Source organism: Podarcis erhardii (assembly GCF_964252035.2).
Source record: "Podarcis erhardii genome assembly, chromosome: 13".
Lineage (NCBI taxonomy): Eukaryota > Metazoa > Chordata > Lepidosauria > Squamata > Lacertidae > Podarcis > Podarcis erhardii.
Window position 1 is genome coordinate 35,422,854 of NC_138502.1, and position 17,561 is coordinate 35,440,414.

Here is a 17,561-nt window from a genome sequence, read left to right on the forward strand (position 1 = left end):
TAACGTGTCTGCTGTGTGACATTGGTTCCTTATTTCTAGTGGGCAGATATGGTGGCCAACGCCTTGATTTAAATTGGCATGCCACAGAAGAAGCCTCTCTGTTACAAGGATTTGAACAGGTGACGCGCATGCATGAAGTTTTAAAAGCGAGCTCACAGTGTGTTTACTGAAGGCATCTTTCGATCCCAACCGTTCTCCAAGGAATTTAAGGGTAGCTTATGCTATGTACTGAAGTTCTCACCCTGGGCCAGCAGGGGGATACTGTAGATAGTTTTCACTCAGGTCCACATATGCAAATAAGGGATTGAAAATGACGTTCAGTGATTGGATAGTTACAGAAAATGGTTACTGTTGTGTTCTTGTTGTTGTTGTTTAGTCGTTTAGTCGTGTCCGACTCTTCATGACCCCATGAACCAGAGCACGCCAGGCACTACTGTCTTCCACTGCCTCCCGCAGTTTGGTCAAACTCATGCTGGTAGCTTCGAGAACACTATCCAACCATCTCGTCCTCTATCGTCCCCTTCTCCTTGTGCCCACCATCTTTTCCAGCATCAGGGTCTTTTCCAAGGAGTCTTCTCTTCTCATGAGGTGGCCAAAGTATTGGAGCCTCAGCTTCACGATCTGTCCTTCCAGTGAGCACTCAGGGCTGATTTCCTTCAGAATGGATAGGTTTGATCTTCTTGCAGTCCATGGGACTCTCAAGAGTCTCCTCCAGCACCATAATTCAAAAGCATCAATTCTTCAGCGATCAGCCTTCTTTATGGTCCAGCTCTCACTTCCATACATCACTACTGGGAAAACCATAGTTTTTACTATACGGACCTTTGTTGGCAAGGTGATGTCTCTACTTTTTGTGTGTGTGTGTGTTGTGTTCTAGTGGAGCTCTATATAAGCAGGCTGGCTTAACCCTTCACTTCAGTTCTGTTCTGGCCTGTGAATAAACAAGAGCTATTTGAAGAATCGCTGTGTCGTCTGATATGTTCACCCACAACTTAACAACTTACATGGACCCCTCACCGTGCGCTACAATCTTCTTATAACAACAACCCTTGGAGGTAGGCCAGGCTGAGAGTGTCCTGTCACTTTCCCTATTGCAAAATAAAAATAAAAATCTGACCTTTTGGGGATTGTTATACAGTGGTGCCTTGGTTTACGAACGTAATCCGTTCCGGAAGTCCGTTCTTAAACCAAAGCGTTCTTAAACCAAGGTGTGCTTTCCCATAGCAGTGGAGGACTCAATTTATAAATGGAACACACTCAACATGTTCTGCTTCCAAGGCAAAGTTCACAAACCAAAACACCTACTTCTGGGTTTGCAGCGTTCTTAATCCAAGTTGTTCATAAACCAAGCTGTTCTTAAACCAAGGTACCACTGTAATTGTGAAATCAGCTGTAATTGTGCAACACAAATTGGATGGTGTTATGGTTGAATCCTACCTGAAAAGGCAGTCTAGAAGTGACCTATGTTTTGTGACTCAGTGGAGATTCAAAATTCTGCCTTTCATGGACTATATGAGAAAGTATTATAGTCAGGTGAAATTGCGGGCCGGATTCGAGATGGAGCAGCCGTAGAAAAACCATTAAGTAACTGAATTAGAGGGATTTCTGTAATAGAGTTTGATATATAACGCAGTAGGAAAGGGTTTGAATGAAAACACACTGTGGAACTGTGAGCAAGAAGTCAGTTTATGAAACAATGTAATTATTCAATTTGAAGTCGTGAAATTTTGGGAATTTAATTTTAAAAAGGATAATACAAAAAGGAGGTTCAAATCCTGGTCATTGACACACTAATCACTGTGATTATTATCTCACTGTTATTCTAGAGTCAAATGGTGTGCTAGAAATAGTGAGAGGGTGCTCTTTAGATCGTAATGTGACTTTTCTTATTTCAAAAGGTGGCAAACCATGCCTTGGGATGGGCCCTTATTTGCTTGGAAGAGTAAGGATGAATTGCTTGTACACCAGTTTCATTTAGAATGTTTAGCATCTGGTAATGGCTGAATACATGTGGGCTGGTTATTGCCCTATCTCTTGTTGTAGCCAGAGTTTTAGTACCGTAAGGAGAGATGCTCAACTCAGGAGAGGCAACTCATTGCCCCGCTTGTGGCCTTCTCAAGAGGCACCTTCTAATGTTCTTAACTTAAAATGTACCTTCAGACAACCTGCTTGTCACAAATATATGGGGTGGGAGTGAGAAAGGCCATCTGTACTTTCTCAGAGGCACTGTTGCCTGTCTGGTTGTTTTGCATGTTCTAGGAATAATGCCTGGCACCAAAAACTGAGTTTTAAAGTTATCACCAAGCGTATTTATTTCAGACCAATGAAAGCCTTCAAAATCCTGTGCCAAGAAAAACCTTCATTTTGTAAGCTATAATTATACCGTGAATCATCTATACAGCGCATTTCATAAACAAGATGCTTTGCAACTACTAATTGCCATTTATATAACGTTTTTTTAATTTGCAAAGTACTGCATAGGCCTGATTAGGTTTGTTCCTTTTAGTAACCTTCTGGTGTGGGTTACTGCTATTCCCATTTTACAGATGGGTGACTGAGGCCAAGTTGGAGCTGCCTAAGGCAGCCCAGTGACGCACAAGAGAGACAAAACCCCTTTGACAGGCGCCAAAAGCATTTTATAAAGAGCCCAGAAGAGGTTGGTGTGTGTGTGTGTGTGTGTGTGTGTGTGTGTGTGTGGCAAATACATGCCTTTGCTGCAAATCCATATGCCAGGGGTCAGGGACTGACTATGCCAGTTATTTCCAAAGGCTATGGACTTGGGCTCCATTGCTTCATTTTCAGCTCTCCTCCACCCATGCCAGCATCAAATGTTCTGAACATCTGAAATCTTGGCATCCGGTCTGCTGTTGCTGCGCACGAGAGTCAATGAACTAATCCCAATCCCTGGCTTTAGGAAAGGAACAGAACAGGATGAGCGAGACCTGCAACATAATGTTGCAGTGCCAAGTTCAAATGGGTCATCACCAGAGGCATACCTGGGTTCCTTTGGCAAGGAGCTTTCTCGGCCCCCCCCCCATGTCCCTTGAGCCCTTGACAGAGGAGCCGAGCCAGAGGCATGATTTTTGCACCATTGGCGGGGACCATCCTGGCCAACCCCTAGGTATGCCCCTAGCCCCGCCCTCCTTAACAATTTCCCATGCCAATCCTTCTACCCAGTTTTCCATGTCCTCTCCTCTGCCGAAACAGCCAGGGTGCTTCCAGACGACTTGTTTATTGTGTGTTCATCCCGGTTCGTTTCCATGCAGGTAAGGTAAAGGTAAAGGGACCCCTGGCCATTAGGTCCAGTAATGGCCGACTCTGGGGTTGCGGCACTCATCTCGCTTTATTGGCCAAGGGAGCCGGCGTACAGCTTCCAGGTCATGTGGCCAGCATGACTAAGCCACTTCTGGCGAACCAGAGCAGCGCATGGAAACGCCGTTTACCTTCCCACCAGAGCGGTACCTATTTACAGTGGTACCTCAGGTTACATATGCTTCAGGTTACATACGCTTCAGGTTACAGACTCCGCTAACCTAGAAATAGTGCTTCAGGTTAAGAACTTTGCTTCAGGATAAGAACAGAAATTGTGCTCCGGCGGTGCGGCGGCAGCAGGAGGCCCCATTAGCTAAAGTGGTGCTTCAGGTTAAGAACAGTTTTAGGTTAAGAACGGACCTCCGGAACAAATTAAGTACTTAACCTGAGGTACCACTGTATCTACTTGCACTTTGACGTGCTTTCGAACTGCTAGGTTGGCAGGAGCAGGGACCGAGCTACAGGAGCTCACCCCGTCGCGGGGATTCGAACCGCCGACCTTCTGATCAGCAAGTCCTAGGCTCTGTGGATTAACCCACAGCTCCACTTTATTATGCATTCGCTCTGATTTCTTCGCAGGGAGGTTAGACGACGTTGTGTCAAAGCAAGTGTCGTCCCACACTTTCCGGTGCATTTCTCCACCACTTTCATTTTTGCAAAAAGTCATAACTTTGGGGGAAGCGAGTGTGTTGTGCTGGAGCTCCCGATCCAACTGCAATTGCACAACCTGGATTTCCCGGTATGTGATTGAATCCCACTGAAAAATAGTGACAGCCTGGAAGCACCCTGGCATTCCATGCCCACTGAGCATGCTCACTCCTCATTGGGTGGCTTTGTACTTCTGCAAGCCTTGGGATCTCCCCTCCTGATACCTCTCTCTTGCCCATTGTTGGTCCTGTTTAGGCTACATAAGGCCCAGCGCTCTCCTTCGAAGTTTGGAAACAGAAGGAATTATATCTCTGCAACAAACCACCCCACAAAGCCATGCACAAAGGAAGACCTAAAGAACAAAGCAGCAGCTTTTTTGGGGATGGATGAGGCATCTGCCCCTGTAAATCTCTTGTGGATCAGTGAGGGTCCTTTTGACAATGAAGGGATTTAATGCACCCAGGTTTGGCTGGCAGGGAAGGAAGGTTTGTAGCAGGGTCATTCCTGCAGACAGCCTCACATCCCTCTCTCTGTTTTCCGTCCAGGCAACCGAGAGTCAGTATCAGAGTTTAAGGGAGCCAGTGTGGTGTAGTGGTTAAGAGCAGTGGTCTCGTAATCTGGGGAACCAGGTTCGATTCTCCACTCCTCTACATGCAGCTGCTGGGTGACCTTGGGCTAGTCACACTTCTCTGAAGTCTCTCAGCCCCACTTACCTCACAGAGTGTTTGTTGTGGGGGAGGAAGGGAAAGGAGAATGTTAGCTGCTTTGAGACTCCTTTGGGTAGTGATAAAGCGGGATCCAAACTCTTCTTCTTCTTCTTAAGGGCACAATTCAGATAGGCAGAAGCACTCACAGAGCATGTGAAGCAAGGCTGGTGTAGAATGTGGCCTTGGCTTCTTGGAGCCTTCCTCGTACGCTAAGAAATCATTATTCGCTTTTCTTCCTCTCCCTACAGCTTGGACCCAGAGAGATGTCTCCGCGGTTGGGATAGAACCTCATTCCTGGGAGAGAAAGACGCGGGAAACCTTGCCAAGAGACACGAGGACTCGGATCAGCGAAGATTTAATTGGCGGGAGCCTGGCTATTGACACTTTGACGGACAATGAAACACAGATTGTGGTGAGTGTCACATATAGGGAACAGCACGTGAACCAAGGATGTGTCAGTTGGGCAGAAAGTTTTCTGACTCAAGTAAGCCTTGTTTACTTTGTGAAAAACATGTTTGGATCAGATAGGGCAGGGATCAGCCACTGGCAGCCCCCCAGGTCAATTCTGAACCAAAGTGTGGTGTCACTTGGACTTTTATTTTATTTTGTGTGTGTGTGTGTTTTAAAGATGTTGGGAGTTCGCTGCCTTGCAAGAATTGAAGTTGCATTTTATTGCTTGCGTTTTGTATTTGCTCTGTGAGTTACCTCGGGGACCCCCCTTCTTTTTTTGCCCAAAAGGCTGACCAGAAACCCACTCTTAACTAGTTTTCTCCCCCACCACCTGAGTATGCAGTTCTGTCTCTCCTGCCTCTCTCTGTTCCCCCAAAATTGCTGGCAGACAGAGGTGGCAGCACAACAGCGAGGAAAAAAGGAAACGTCTTTTGTCACTCACAAGAGGCGTTGTTGTGAACCTCCCGCATATACGCACAGGAATGTTCCTTGTTTTGATGCTGTGTCGCTAAACAAAGTGCAGCAAATATTGGCAGGAAAAGCAGAGGAGAGGTAGCACTGAGGAAGAGATTTCTGCACGTCACCCCAATCTTTGAGCAGCGAGAGGCTCCATTAATTCCAAGCACCTTCCCAGGACTTGGTTTCCTTAAGGATGAAGGTCAGCAGAGACTGGGGTACCTTTAATAGATATGTCCAGTGCTTTTTTTCAGGGGGGATGCAGGAGTACGTCTACCCCATAACATCTTTGTCCTTTTGTCCATTTACTGTATTTATTTTTCCTGATTTGAACTATAAAATGGTGATTTTCTTGAGTCAAAATGAGAATACCCCTAAACATTTTTAAAGGAAAAAAGCACCGTATATGTCTTTATTTACATGTATATACAATCTGAGCATAGGAGAGAGGGGCTTGTAGCTTTAAGACCCTGACCGATCTCACTTCTCCGTTAGTCACAGCTTTGGATCCAGCACAGAGCAATATCTATCTATCATCTATCTATCATCTATCTATCTATCAATCATCTATCTATCATCTATCTATCTATCTATCTATCTATCTATCTATCTATCTATCTATCTATCTATCTATATCCCCCTCCAGTTTCTAGCATCCAGCTTTTCAACGTTCTCACACACAACCTAGCAACTAGGTGAGGGGGTGTGGGAGAAAGCCCACCCATTAAGCCCTGGAGAGCACGGTCACTTGGTTGTAGCGATTGCAACCCAACTCATTTGTTGAGATGCACTTAAGTGACCAGCTAAACAGAGGTTCACCAGCCTTTTCTACTGGATTCTAACACTTACTGGATCACAGGCCTGAAAGGGACGCAACGATATCATGCAGAGCAATGCTCCCCATGCTTCAGGTTACATACGCTCCCCATACCTGAAGCGTATGTAACCTGAGGTACCACTGTATACTTCCCTGATGTACAGTTACTGCAAAGGCCACATTTTATCCAGTGTTTCCTAAAATGATTATGCCAAACACTTCCCTTTGTTATGTAAGCCCACTGAAAACTCTACGCCAAGGATATTTTTGGTCACATTTCATTGAACATAAAACTTGGTTTTGTTCTCTGCTGTTCTGGTCCTAAGGGACAACTTAGATGAGTCATTGGAAATCTTTACATTTTTATTTATAAAAAAAATAACCAAACCGTGTGGAAGGTTATACAGTGGTACCTCGGGTTACATACCCTTCAGGTTACAGACTCTGCTAACCCAGAAATAGTACCTTGGGTTAAGAACTTTGCTTCAGGATGAGAACAGAAATTGTGCTCTGGTGCTGCCGCAGCAGCGGGAGGCCCCATTAGCTAAAGTGGTGCTTCAGGTTAAGAAAAGTTTCAGGTTAAGAACGGACCTCCGGAACGAATTAAGTACTTAACCTGAGGTACCACTGTATTAGCTGCCCTGAAAGCACTTGTGGGTAAAGGCAGGATAAAAGTAAATAAACGGCTGTCATTTTCTCAGCCTAATTAGGCCCCACCTGAAATGGGATTCAGAAGTATCGCTCCTCTTTTAAAGCCACCCAAAGCCATTCCTTCCTCCTGTGGAAGTGAGTTCCACCGTTTAACTATGTACTGTGTTTAACTAAGAATCTTGTAATGGTCTGATGGCTGACAAGAAGAGGCAGTGTGGAAAACTTCTGCTCAGACCGGTTGTGGGAAGGTTCATGCACCTCTGTGATGCGTTGGGAAATGGAAGAGCTCAGGAGGCGCTTGATTGTAACAGCAGAGAATTCCCCTGAGTGGCTCAGATCAATGGCGCATTGCTTCTGCGCTTTGGAATGAAGAGCGTGAGCCATGTCTAGATGAAAGGGGAGCGAATTCTAATGAGTTGAAATCAATACAGAAGCGCGGTGGGTGGGGTGGGAGGAGGACCCGCGACGCACACTTCAGTGGTGTGGCGCCAGCAATCGTAGCCGCGAAGTTTGCGCACTCTTAGCTGTCAGCAGCTGGTGCAGAAAGGGAGAGGCTCAGCCTGATTTCAAGCCATTATCGCTTGCTGTGGGGCGCAGAGATGTGGGGGGCTTGAAGTGTTGACATGCCTGCACAGCTAGGATTTCAAGCTCAGGCACAGCAATGGGTCTTCCGCATGGGGAGAAAGGATTGCCGGTCCTTTTCAACCAGCCTCTGCAGCTGTGCCTTGAACAGGAGCTTCTGGATCAGCGGAAATTAGCAGAAAGATGGAAACAAGGCCGCCCTTTAAAAGCGCTTTTTATAATTGAGAGTTCAGTACTCCTTTTTGGCTCTGGAAAGAGTTCCCCCAAGGCATGGGTAGGCAAACTAAGGACCGAGGGCAGGATCTGGCCCAATTGCCTTCTAAATCTGGCCCGTGGATGGTCCAGGAATCAGCGTGTTTTTACATGAGTAGAATGTGTGCTTTTATTTAAAAAGCATCTCTGGGTTATTTGTGGGGCATAGGAATTCATTCTCCCCCCCCCTCCCTTCAAAATATAATCCGGCCCCCCACAAGATCTGATGGACAGTGGACAGGCCCCCTGCTGAAAAAGTTTGCTGACCCCTGCTCCAAGGCATGATTGATGAAAGAAAGAAAGAAAGAAAGAAAGAAAGAAAGAAAGAAAGAAAGAAAGTGTTATGTACTGAGAGAATAGGATCCAAAATGCAGCAGTCTGATTGGTCCTAGAACAATAGGATTCAGAATGCAGCAGTCTGATTGGTCCTAGAACAATGCAACAGTATGATTGGTCTGCAGGAGCCACCCAATCCGGCTCCAGATGGAAGTGAATCCACAACCTGATTGGCCTACAGGAGAATTCCGGAATTAGCCAATCACGTGCAGCCCATTATGTAAATAATGGATATAAAGCAGATACTGTGGGGAAACATCTCATTCCTCCTCACCACTATGAGCTGAATAAAGAGCATGAAATCCACTCTAGACTCTGAGTATATTTCAGAAAGAAAGAAAGAAAGAAAGAATCAATCAATCAATCAAACAAACAAACAAAGAGTACATTTGAAAAGAACGTTCAACCCACGAAGAAGAAGAAGAAGAAGAAGAAGAAGAAGAAGAAGAAGAAGAAGAAGAAGAGATAAGCAAAACCACAGCATTGAAAAACATTGGGCTAGAGACCCAGTCTGTGTTTGTTGGATTTCGTTCCCATTCAAAACAACAATGGGACAATGTAGCCAAGTCGCATTGATTTCATTGGGAACTAGTGACTAGTCCACCCCATGCATTTGTGATGATGGCTGTGTGGTCCAGCATGCTCCCATGTGTTGCTGCCATCTTGTAGTTTCTTGAGAAATAATTGCTGTTTGATGCATACCCCCTCAAACCAGCTTCTATCCGATCTGGAAACATAAGCCACAGTCAAGCTGAGGTGCATACATTTGAGACAGATATTGCACATGCTCAGATGACAGCTTACTTTAGCTGGCATGGGGAGGGGCACTGTAAGTTTGGGGAAACAAATCAGGTAATGTGCATTAGGCGAAGACATCCCTGCCCAAACTGTTTACCTTCCCACCGCAGTGGTCCCTATTTATCTACTTGCACTGGTGTGCTTTCGAACTGCTAGGTTGGCAGGAGCTGGAACAGAGCAATGGGAGCTTACTACCGTCCTGGGGATTCGAACCACTGACCTTCTGATCGGCAAGCCCAAGAGGCTCAGTGGTTTAGACCACAGTGCCACCCCTGTCCCTGTACAGCACAATTGAAGTACATGGCATCCCCCCAGTGAATGGGGTACTGTAGTTTACCCTTCAAAGAGCTACAATTCCCAGCACCCTGATCAAATTACAGTTCCCAGGATTCTTTGGAGAAACCAAGTGCTTCAAATGTAAGGTGTGGATGTGACCTTGTGCAACTAACTTAGTCTGAATTCAACCTATGCAAAGCCTGGCAGGGCAAAAAAGTTATTATCCTCCTACCTGCAGAGAAAGGCCATCTTATATTCCTTTGGGAGGGAATTCTGCAATTAGGGCTACCACCAAAAAGGCCCTGTCCTGCGTTTGCACAAATCACACCTGCCTGGGTGACGGAATGCAGAACAGGGCCTTTGAAGATAGCATAAATTGAAGGGCAGGTTCATGGAGATGAAAATTATCCTCTGCTCATTCTTGCAACTCAAGGTACAGCTGACAGTTTAAAAGTTGGCAGCCCTAGCTAGAAGATATCTCTAATCTATTCTAATTGGAGTCCCCAAAGTGGAATAAGTGATAGCATCCTGCACATAATTTTATTATGTCCTAAACTTAAAACATCTCTAATAAATGCCTGGTGGACCTTTTCCCCCCTGGTCCTTTTAAAACTACCAGGAACAAACTCCATAGATGTCCTAGGTAGCTTGTCACCGTAGCTGGACTCTTTTTAGGATTAAGAAATCTGCCCTGGTGTTTAAAAAACGAAACCTACCTTCCTTATGCTAGATCTGGGAGAAAAACAGGAGGAGGGAATTTATGCTGGAGGCAACGGCACCTCAGGAGGCCTTGGCTGCTGCTTGAGGGTGTTGGCTCAGAGCAGAATTCAACAGGCTTTGCTGAGACATTGGCAGAGGCAGCATGCCAGCATCTCCCAAGCAGGCATTGCCAAGTGGAACTCAGCGATGGGTGGTTTTGAGAAGCGAATGGGTGTCTCCCCGGAACGGAGCAGGTCATGTATGGTGTGTGTCATGTGCCTGATCATGGGTGTGACGTCGGTAAGACCCTGATTATAGCTTCTTTTGGGGGAAACCAGGGCCTCTTATTTCATTACTAAATTTGGGTCCTGCTCTGCTGCACTCACAGTCCTGCTGCCGTTTCAACGCTCCGCTCCTTTTCTCTCCTGACTTACCCCAATCTCCCTTTCCTGTACGTTGTCGCTTTTTGGAATGATGCAGCCCTTTGAATGTAGTGAAATGAAAACTCAGGCTTGAGGAAGGACCCGCCATGGGAGGAGCAAAGAGAAGGTTGAGCCATTTGGCAAACCCCGCTTCTTTCACCCTCATCACTGACACTGCTTCTTATAAACACGGGATGCATACTGTATACAGTGGTACCTCGGGTTAAGAACTTAATTCGTTCCAGAGGTCCGTTCTTAACCTGAGGTACCACTTTAGCTAATGGGGCCTCCTGCTGCTGCGCCGCCGGAGCATGATTTCTGTTCTCATCCTGAAGCAAAGTTCTTAACCCAAGGTACTATTTCTGGGTTAGCAGAGTCTGTAACCTGAAGCATCTGTAACCCGAGGTACCACTGTATATAAAGGTAAAGGGACCCCTGACCATTAGGTCCAGTTGTGGCCGACTCTGGGGTTGCAGTGCTCATCTTGCTTTACTGGCCGAGGGAGCCGGTGTACAGCTTCCGGGTCATGTGGCCAGCATGACTAAGCCACTTCTGGCGAACCAGAGCAGCGCACAGAAACGCCATTTACCTTCCCGCCACAGTGGTACCTATTTATCTACTTGCAGTTTTGGCGTGCTTTCAAACTGCTAGGTTGGCAAGGGCAGGAAGCGAGCAATGGGAGCTCACCCCGTCACAGGGATTCAAACTGCCGACCTTCTGATCGGCAAGCCCTAGGCTCTGTGGTTTAGACCACAGCACCACCCGCGTCCAGACATTTAAAAAGTGCACTTAAGTGCATCCCCAATGCTCAAGAATCCTAGGAACTGTAGCTTGTCAAGGAAGTCGAAGCTCTGTGAGCAGAGCTTCCTCCCCCCAGCCCAAACTCACAGGAACTGAGCTCCGGCACCTCTCAGGTGGGCTGCACACTATTGCCATTATAAGACATCATGGTGAGTTCCGGCATCTCTTATTCTAGAAGAATAGCACTGTCTGTGAGGCTTAAACCACAATACCCAGGATTCTTTGGGAGCGGGGAATGTGCTTTAATTGTACGATGTGTACACATACAGTGGTACCTCAGGTTACATATGCTTCAGGTTACATACGCTTCAGGTTACAGACTCCGCTAACCCAGAAATAGTGCTTCAGGTTAAGAACTTTGCTTCAGGATGAGAACAGAAATCGTGCTCCGGCAGCACAGCGGCCGCAGGAGGCCCCATTAGCTAAAATGGTGCTTCAGGTTAAGAACAGTTTCAGGTTAAGTACGGACCTCTGGAACGAATTAAGTACTTAACCTGAGGTACCACTGTATTGATATTAACCTGGCAGAGGTGAATGCTCTTTAAAACAAAGGAACGGGGGGGGGGGGCGGATAATGAGGAATCCCAGAATCCCAGAATTGTAGAGCTGGAAGGGACACTGAGGATCATTTAGTCCAGGCATAGGCAAAGTTGGCCCTCCAGATATTTTGGGACTACAACTCCCATCATCCCTAGCTAACAGGACTAGTGGTCAGGGATGATGCGACTTCTTGTCCCAAAACATCTGGAGGGCTGTTTTTTGCCTATGCCTGATCTAGTCCAACCCCTGCAACCTTGGCATCATCAGTGCCCTGCTCTAACCATCTGAGCTAAATGTATGTTAATGGAATAACAAATAACCCATCTTACTTTTACAGATAGGTAGCCGTGTTGGTCTGTCATGGTCAAAACAAAATAAAAAAATTCCTTCCAGTAGCACCTTAAAGACCAACTGAGTTAGTTCTAGGTATGAGCTTTCGTGTGCATGCACACTTAGGTATCTGAAGAAGTGTGCATGCACACGAAAGCTCATACCTAGAACTAACTCAGTTGGTCTTTAAGGTGCTACTGGAAGGAATTTTTTTATTTTGTTTTGACCATCTTACTTTGCACAGGTATCAAGTTATGTCCTTTGCTGAATCGGCTTGATACAGTCTATGCAAGCTTTTGCCTTTCACAGAACTCTTTGTCAGGCCTGGGAGCAGAAATTCTGCGTGCCTCTGCATCAGCTGAACCTTCCATTCCATTTTTTGTTTTTTGTGATAAGAGGTTATTTTAACTTGTTTTGTAGCTCCTGTCTTTTGACCAGCATAGAAACCCTAATCTCCTTGCGTTTCTTGGAGGATTCCGGTTAAGTGACGCCTTGCAGCGGGAAAGAACTGATTATTCTTTTTCAGCTAAAAAACCGTAACTAGACTTTACTTTATTTCCCCTTAACGATCTTGCTTTCCCTCGATTTCCTCTCCCTCCCCTCTGCTTGTTTTCTTTCTCTCTCCTCTTCTTAATTCCTGCTGTAACCAAGTCAAGGTGGCGGATTGGGACATAGTCGTGATCCAGGGATGAGGTCATGATGGACCGCATGCTGAAGTGTGAAAGCAGCCAAGTCCGCCCATCCCCGGCATTTGCTGTTTTCATTTGTTTTCCCCTCACTTATTTTATTGAGAACACATTTGGGAGCTTTGTAGCGTGTGAGTGTGTGTTTGTGCGCACAAGGGAGCAAATGGGTCACTATGGGTGGCGAGGACGACTGTCCAAGCACCCTATTTGACATCTCACAAATGCTGAAGCCTTTCCCAGCAATGCTCATTTCCCACCTCACAGACCAGGGTTATGAGAAAAAACTGCTCGTTTTCCTTATGGCATGGGTAGGCAAACTAAGGCCCGGGGGCCAGATCCGGCCTAATCGCCTTCTAAATCCGGCCCACGGATGGTCCGGGAATCATGAATATAATGTGTCCTTTTATTTAAAATGCACCTCTGGGTTATTTGTGGGGCCTGCCTGGTGTTTTTACATGAGTAGAATGTGTGCTTTTATTTAAAATGCATCTCTGGGTTATTTGTGGGGCATCGTTCATTCCCCACCCCAAAAATATAGTCCGGCCTCCCACAGGGTCTGAGGGACAGTGGACTGGCCCCCTGCTGAAAAAGTTTGCTAACCCTTGCCTTATCGGGTACCCAAGAGCCCATATAGAGTCCTTCTGTAGGTTCTCTATCGGTAGGAGAAAATAGCAGAGGCCAACCAGAGAATATTGAGAAGCAAAGCAGCTAGTAAGCCTGATCTTTATTAAAGCTGTTGCAACAAGGTGCTCCCCCCCTAACACACACACAAAGAGGGAGGAGGGACCCAGAACAAAGGTGTGCCTGCCCTAATACAGACTTTGAAATTACCTACTCTCAAACTCCAGACCACCCCCAGAAACATCATACATACATCACAGAAGGGGTGTATCCCAGGACCACCTCCTCCAATATATCATACATACATCACAGGGGGAAGTCTAAAGCAGAATCCTGAGTGTGTTGTTTATCTCCTGTCTGCCATTTACCTGATTGCATAACAACAACAACAACAACAACAACAACAACAACAACAACAACAACAACAACAATTTATTTATACCCCGCCCATCTGGCTGGGTTTCCCCAGCCACTCTGGGCGGCTTTCAACAGAATATTAAAATACAATAGTCTATTAAACATTAAAAGCTTAACTAAACAGGGTTGCCTTCAGATATCTGGGTTTTGACCACTCTTTTGTTATTATAACTACTTAATTCCTGAATCCAGGTCACAGGTCACAGGCTTACCCTATTCACACCTTAAATGTGCCCTTCAGGCAGGATTTGTGAGCACAGAGACAACAGGGAGATTTCCCTTTTCCTTCAACCTTGCAGAGGAATATTTGAGGTCATTTTGAGAAAATGGTTTCAGGACTTTTCTATGGGTTTCAGACATGTGGTTTACATATTTGTATGTGTTTGCTTGGTACATTTATGAACAACATATATATATATATATATATATATATATATATATATATATATATATAATCTTAAAATTCTTATAACACCAGGCATACCTCAAGCTATTCATCTTAGCAGAGGCTCTTCCCAGATCTTAACCCCCAGAATCTGCTGTGTGTGTGTGTGTGTGTGTGTGTGCGCGTGCGTGCGTGCTAGGACTTAGCTTTGAATGTGTGAAGTAGTAGCAAAGAAGAGAGTGCCTCTGGGTTTGTGCAGAGTACCTTTCCTGCACCAGTGATTAAGGGCAGCCACCATGGAGGTTCCCCATTAGTTGGGTAGGAAGCGCACTGCCCATCAGCAAACTCTAAGAGACGGGGGATGTTGCCAAATTCACTCCCAGCCCCAAACAGAGCTGGCTCTGTTGCAAGGTGGCTGCTTCAGGGAGATGAGGAGCTATGTATGTGCCCTGTGCCCTCAAAGCCGGCCTGCTGCCCTCAGATGTGATGGGAAATGATGTCCCATCACCAGTATAGAAATGAGGTTGAGTTCCCAGGCTGGTCAGCTTCTCCATTTGGGATGAGAGGGGCCGGCACCATCTTTGCCTCAGGTGGAAAAAATCATTGGGCTGACCCCTGCCCTTAACCTACAGGCTGAATGCTCACAGGGGCGGGAGGTGAAGCGTCTGGAAGAAAACTAGCCCAGTAGTTCCTTGAGGGTCAGAAATGGATGTTCTGCTGAATCCTGCAGGTGAATTAAGCTCATTGCTGCAAGTGAGCTGCAAGTCAAGGATTTTGGGAGGGCTATTCAGGCAGGCCAAAGCAAGAGGACAAGGAAGCCTGATATATCTGCACTGGAGTGTGTGGCAGGATCTATCAGTCTCCTCCGCAGCCTTGCAATTTGGAAATTAAGGGGCTTCCAGGCTAGTAGGGAGGTCCACCGTTTTTTTTTTATTTGCAAATTAAGCACTGTGAATCCTTACCTCCCCGCTTCAGAAAAGCAATTGTTTTTTTTCTTCTTCTTCTTCTTTTTTTCTTCTTTTTTCAAGGGGGCTTTCTGGATCAAGTCCTCCAAGTTAACCCTCTTGCCTTGAAGCACTGGCAAGGCAGATTCCGAAATTAACACCCTTTCCCAACAAGATTGGAATCAAGCTAAAGAAACAGCAGCCAAACTGCTGAAGTCCTTCATGGCAGATCAGCCCCTGCTGTGAAGGCCACATGAATCTGTTGGTGGCATTCCAAGACAAAGTTTGGCTGGGATGGTGCTTCATTTCAGCCGGAGCTCAGCCGCAGGACCTCTTTGCAACATGGAGTCAAAGTGGGTTATGATGACCCAGGGTGAAAGTGTGGGTCCAAAATCCCTGTTTGGAAAGAGGGGAATCATAATAGATGTTTAGAAGAAAGAAGAGAGAAGGGAGTCGTTCTGACTCAAAATAATAACAACCCCACACTTAACAACCTAATAATCTTGGGTATAAAAAGTTAGGGTTCCAGGTGGAGAAATCGAAGTTAGAAACAGAATTGTTAGAACCAAAGACTAAGGTACTATCTAGAATGTATAACTTGCTGTTAAAATGGAACACACAAGACGAAATGGTTAAATCGGCTATGATAAAGTGGGCACAGGACATTGGGTATAACATTATGTTCGAGGACTGGGAAAGGTTATGGACCACTGGGCTGAACTTCACTGCATGTAATGCTCTGAAGGAAAATGTAATGAAAATGATATATAGATGGTACATGACCCCAGTTAAACTTGCCAAAATATACCATTCGTCTGATAATAAATGTTGGAAATGTAAAGAAAATGAAGGAACATTCTTTCACCTCTGGTGGACATGCCCTAAGGTGAAGGCTTTCTGGGAAATGATATATAATGAGCTGAAAAAGGTATTTAAGTATACCTTTCCTAAGAAACCAGAGGCCTTCCTTCTGGGCATTGTCGGCCAGAAGGTGTTAAAGAAGGACCGAACATTTTTTATGTATGCAACAACGGCAGCAAGGATACTCATCGCAAAAAACTGGAAAACTCAAGATCTACCCACACTGGAAGAGTGGCAGATGCAGCTGATGGACTACATGCAATTAGCCGAGATGACTGGTAGAATCCGAGACCTGGGAGAAGAGAGGATTGAGGAAGACTGGAAGAAATTTAAGATGTATTTACAAAAACATAATTTGGTTGAATGTTAAGAAGGATGCTAGATTACAAAAAATTGGCCACCACTAAATTAGATTTTGAATTTGATGATAAGTGAGATTAAAGAAAACATAAATTTTATGGAGAATTGTTAGATTATACTTGATTGAGTGGATATAAGATCGTAAACAAGTTGATAATTTGCTTGGAAAAATCTTTTAACGATGTAAATGGGAGCGGGAGACGTGAAGGAGTCCAAAGAAGTGATGAAACTACGTTGTGATAGAAGTAAGATTGTTTATTATTGGTGCATTTGTATTTAAAAACTCTAATAAATATTTATATAAAAAAATAATAATAATCTTGGGTATAGCTCCTGAAATCTTTAACAACAAGCAAGTTGAAAGGAAGCAAAAGCAGAACTTCTTGATGTCGTGTGCTGTTAACCCAGGAAATTCACTTGCACAGGAAATTGTGCTTGCTGCAAACACAAATTGCTTTTAATGAAAACTTGGAAGAGAGGTGCGTCATACACTTAACGGCCATGATAGAAGTGAAGGAAATAATTGAGTGTCGTGCTATGTTGAATGCTCCATCAGTGCACACATTTTAGTTTGCCAGTTTCAGAGGGTGCACAGGGTGGGGGGGTTGGAAAGCCCCATTGTGCAAGCAGAAGATCTTGTCCAGGGCCTCTGCACAAGACTTGTTAGGTGAATCCTGCCCACAATCTCCACTTTGAGGAATGGTGCAGTGGGTTAGTCAGCAGGGGTCAGCAAACTTTTTCAGCTGTGAGCTGGTCCACAGTCCATCAGACCTTGTGGGGGACCAGACCATATATTTTAAATAAAAGCACATATTCTACTCATGCAAAAACACTAGGCAGACCCCACAAATAACCCAGAGATGCATTTTAAATAAAAGGACACATTCTGCTCATGTAAAAACACCAGGCAGGCCCCACAAATAACCCAGAGATGCATTTTAAATAAAAGGACACATTCTACTCATGTAAAAACACGCTGATTCTCGGACCGTCTGCTGGCCGGATTTAGAAGGCGATTGGGCTGGATCTGTCCCCCGGGCCTTAATTTGCCTACCCATGGGTTATTGCATCTGGCTGTTAGCCAGAAGGCTGGTAGTTTGAGCCCACCCAGGGATGACTGTGGGCAGGATTCCTGCATTGCTGGGGTTGGACTAGATGACCCTCGGGGATCCCTTCCAACTCTGCAATTCATTGATACCACATTGATCAG

At 45.5% G+C, this 17,561-nt stretch overlaps 1 protein-coding gene across 4 annotated transcripts in view; it reads left to right on the plus strand.

The window, feature by feature from the left end:
• PLXDC1 (plexin domain containing 1) overlaps positions 1-17,561 on the plus strand; it is a 66,177-nt gene that overhangs the window by 11,746 nt on the left and 36,870 nt on the right. For all 4 annotated transcript variants that reach the window (XM_081837968.1, XM_081837967.1, XM_081837969.1 and 1 more), the window contains one exon: positions 4,916-5,079. In XM_081837968.1, the coding sequence (XP_081694094.1) occupies positions 4,916-5,079 (164 nt within the window). The remainder of the gene's footprint in view (positions 1-4,915; positions 5,080-17,561) is intronic.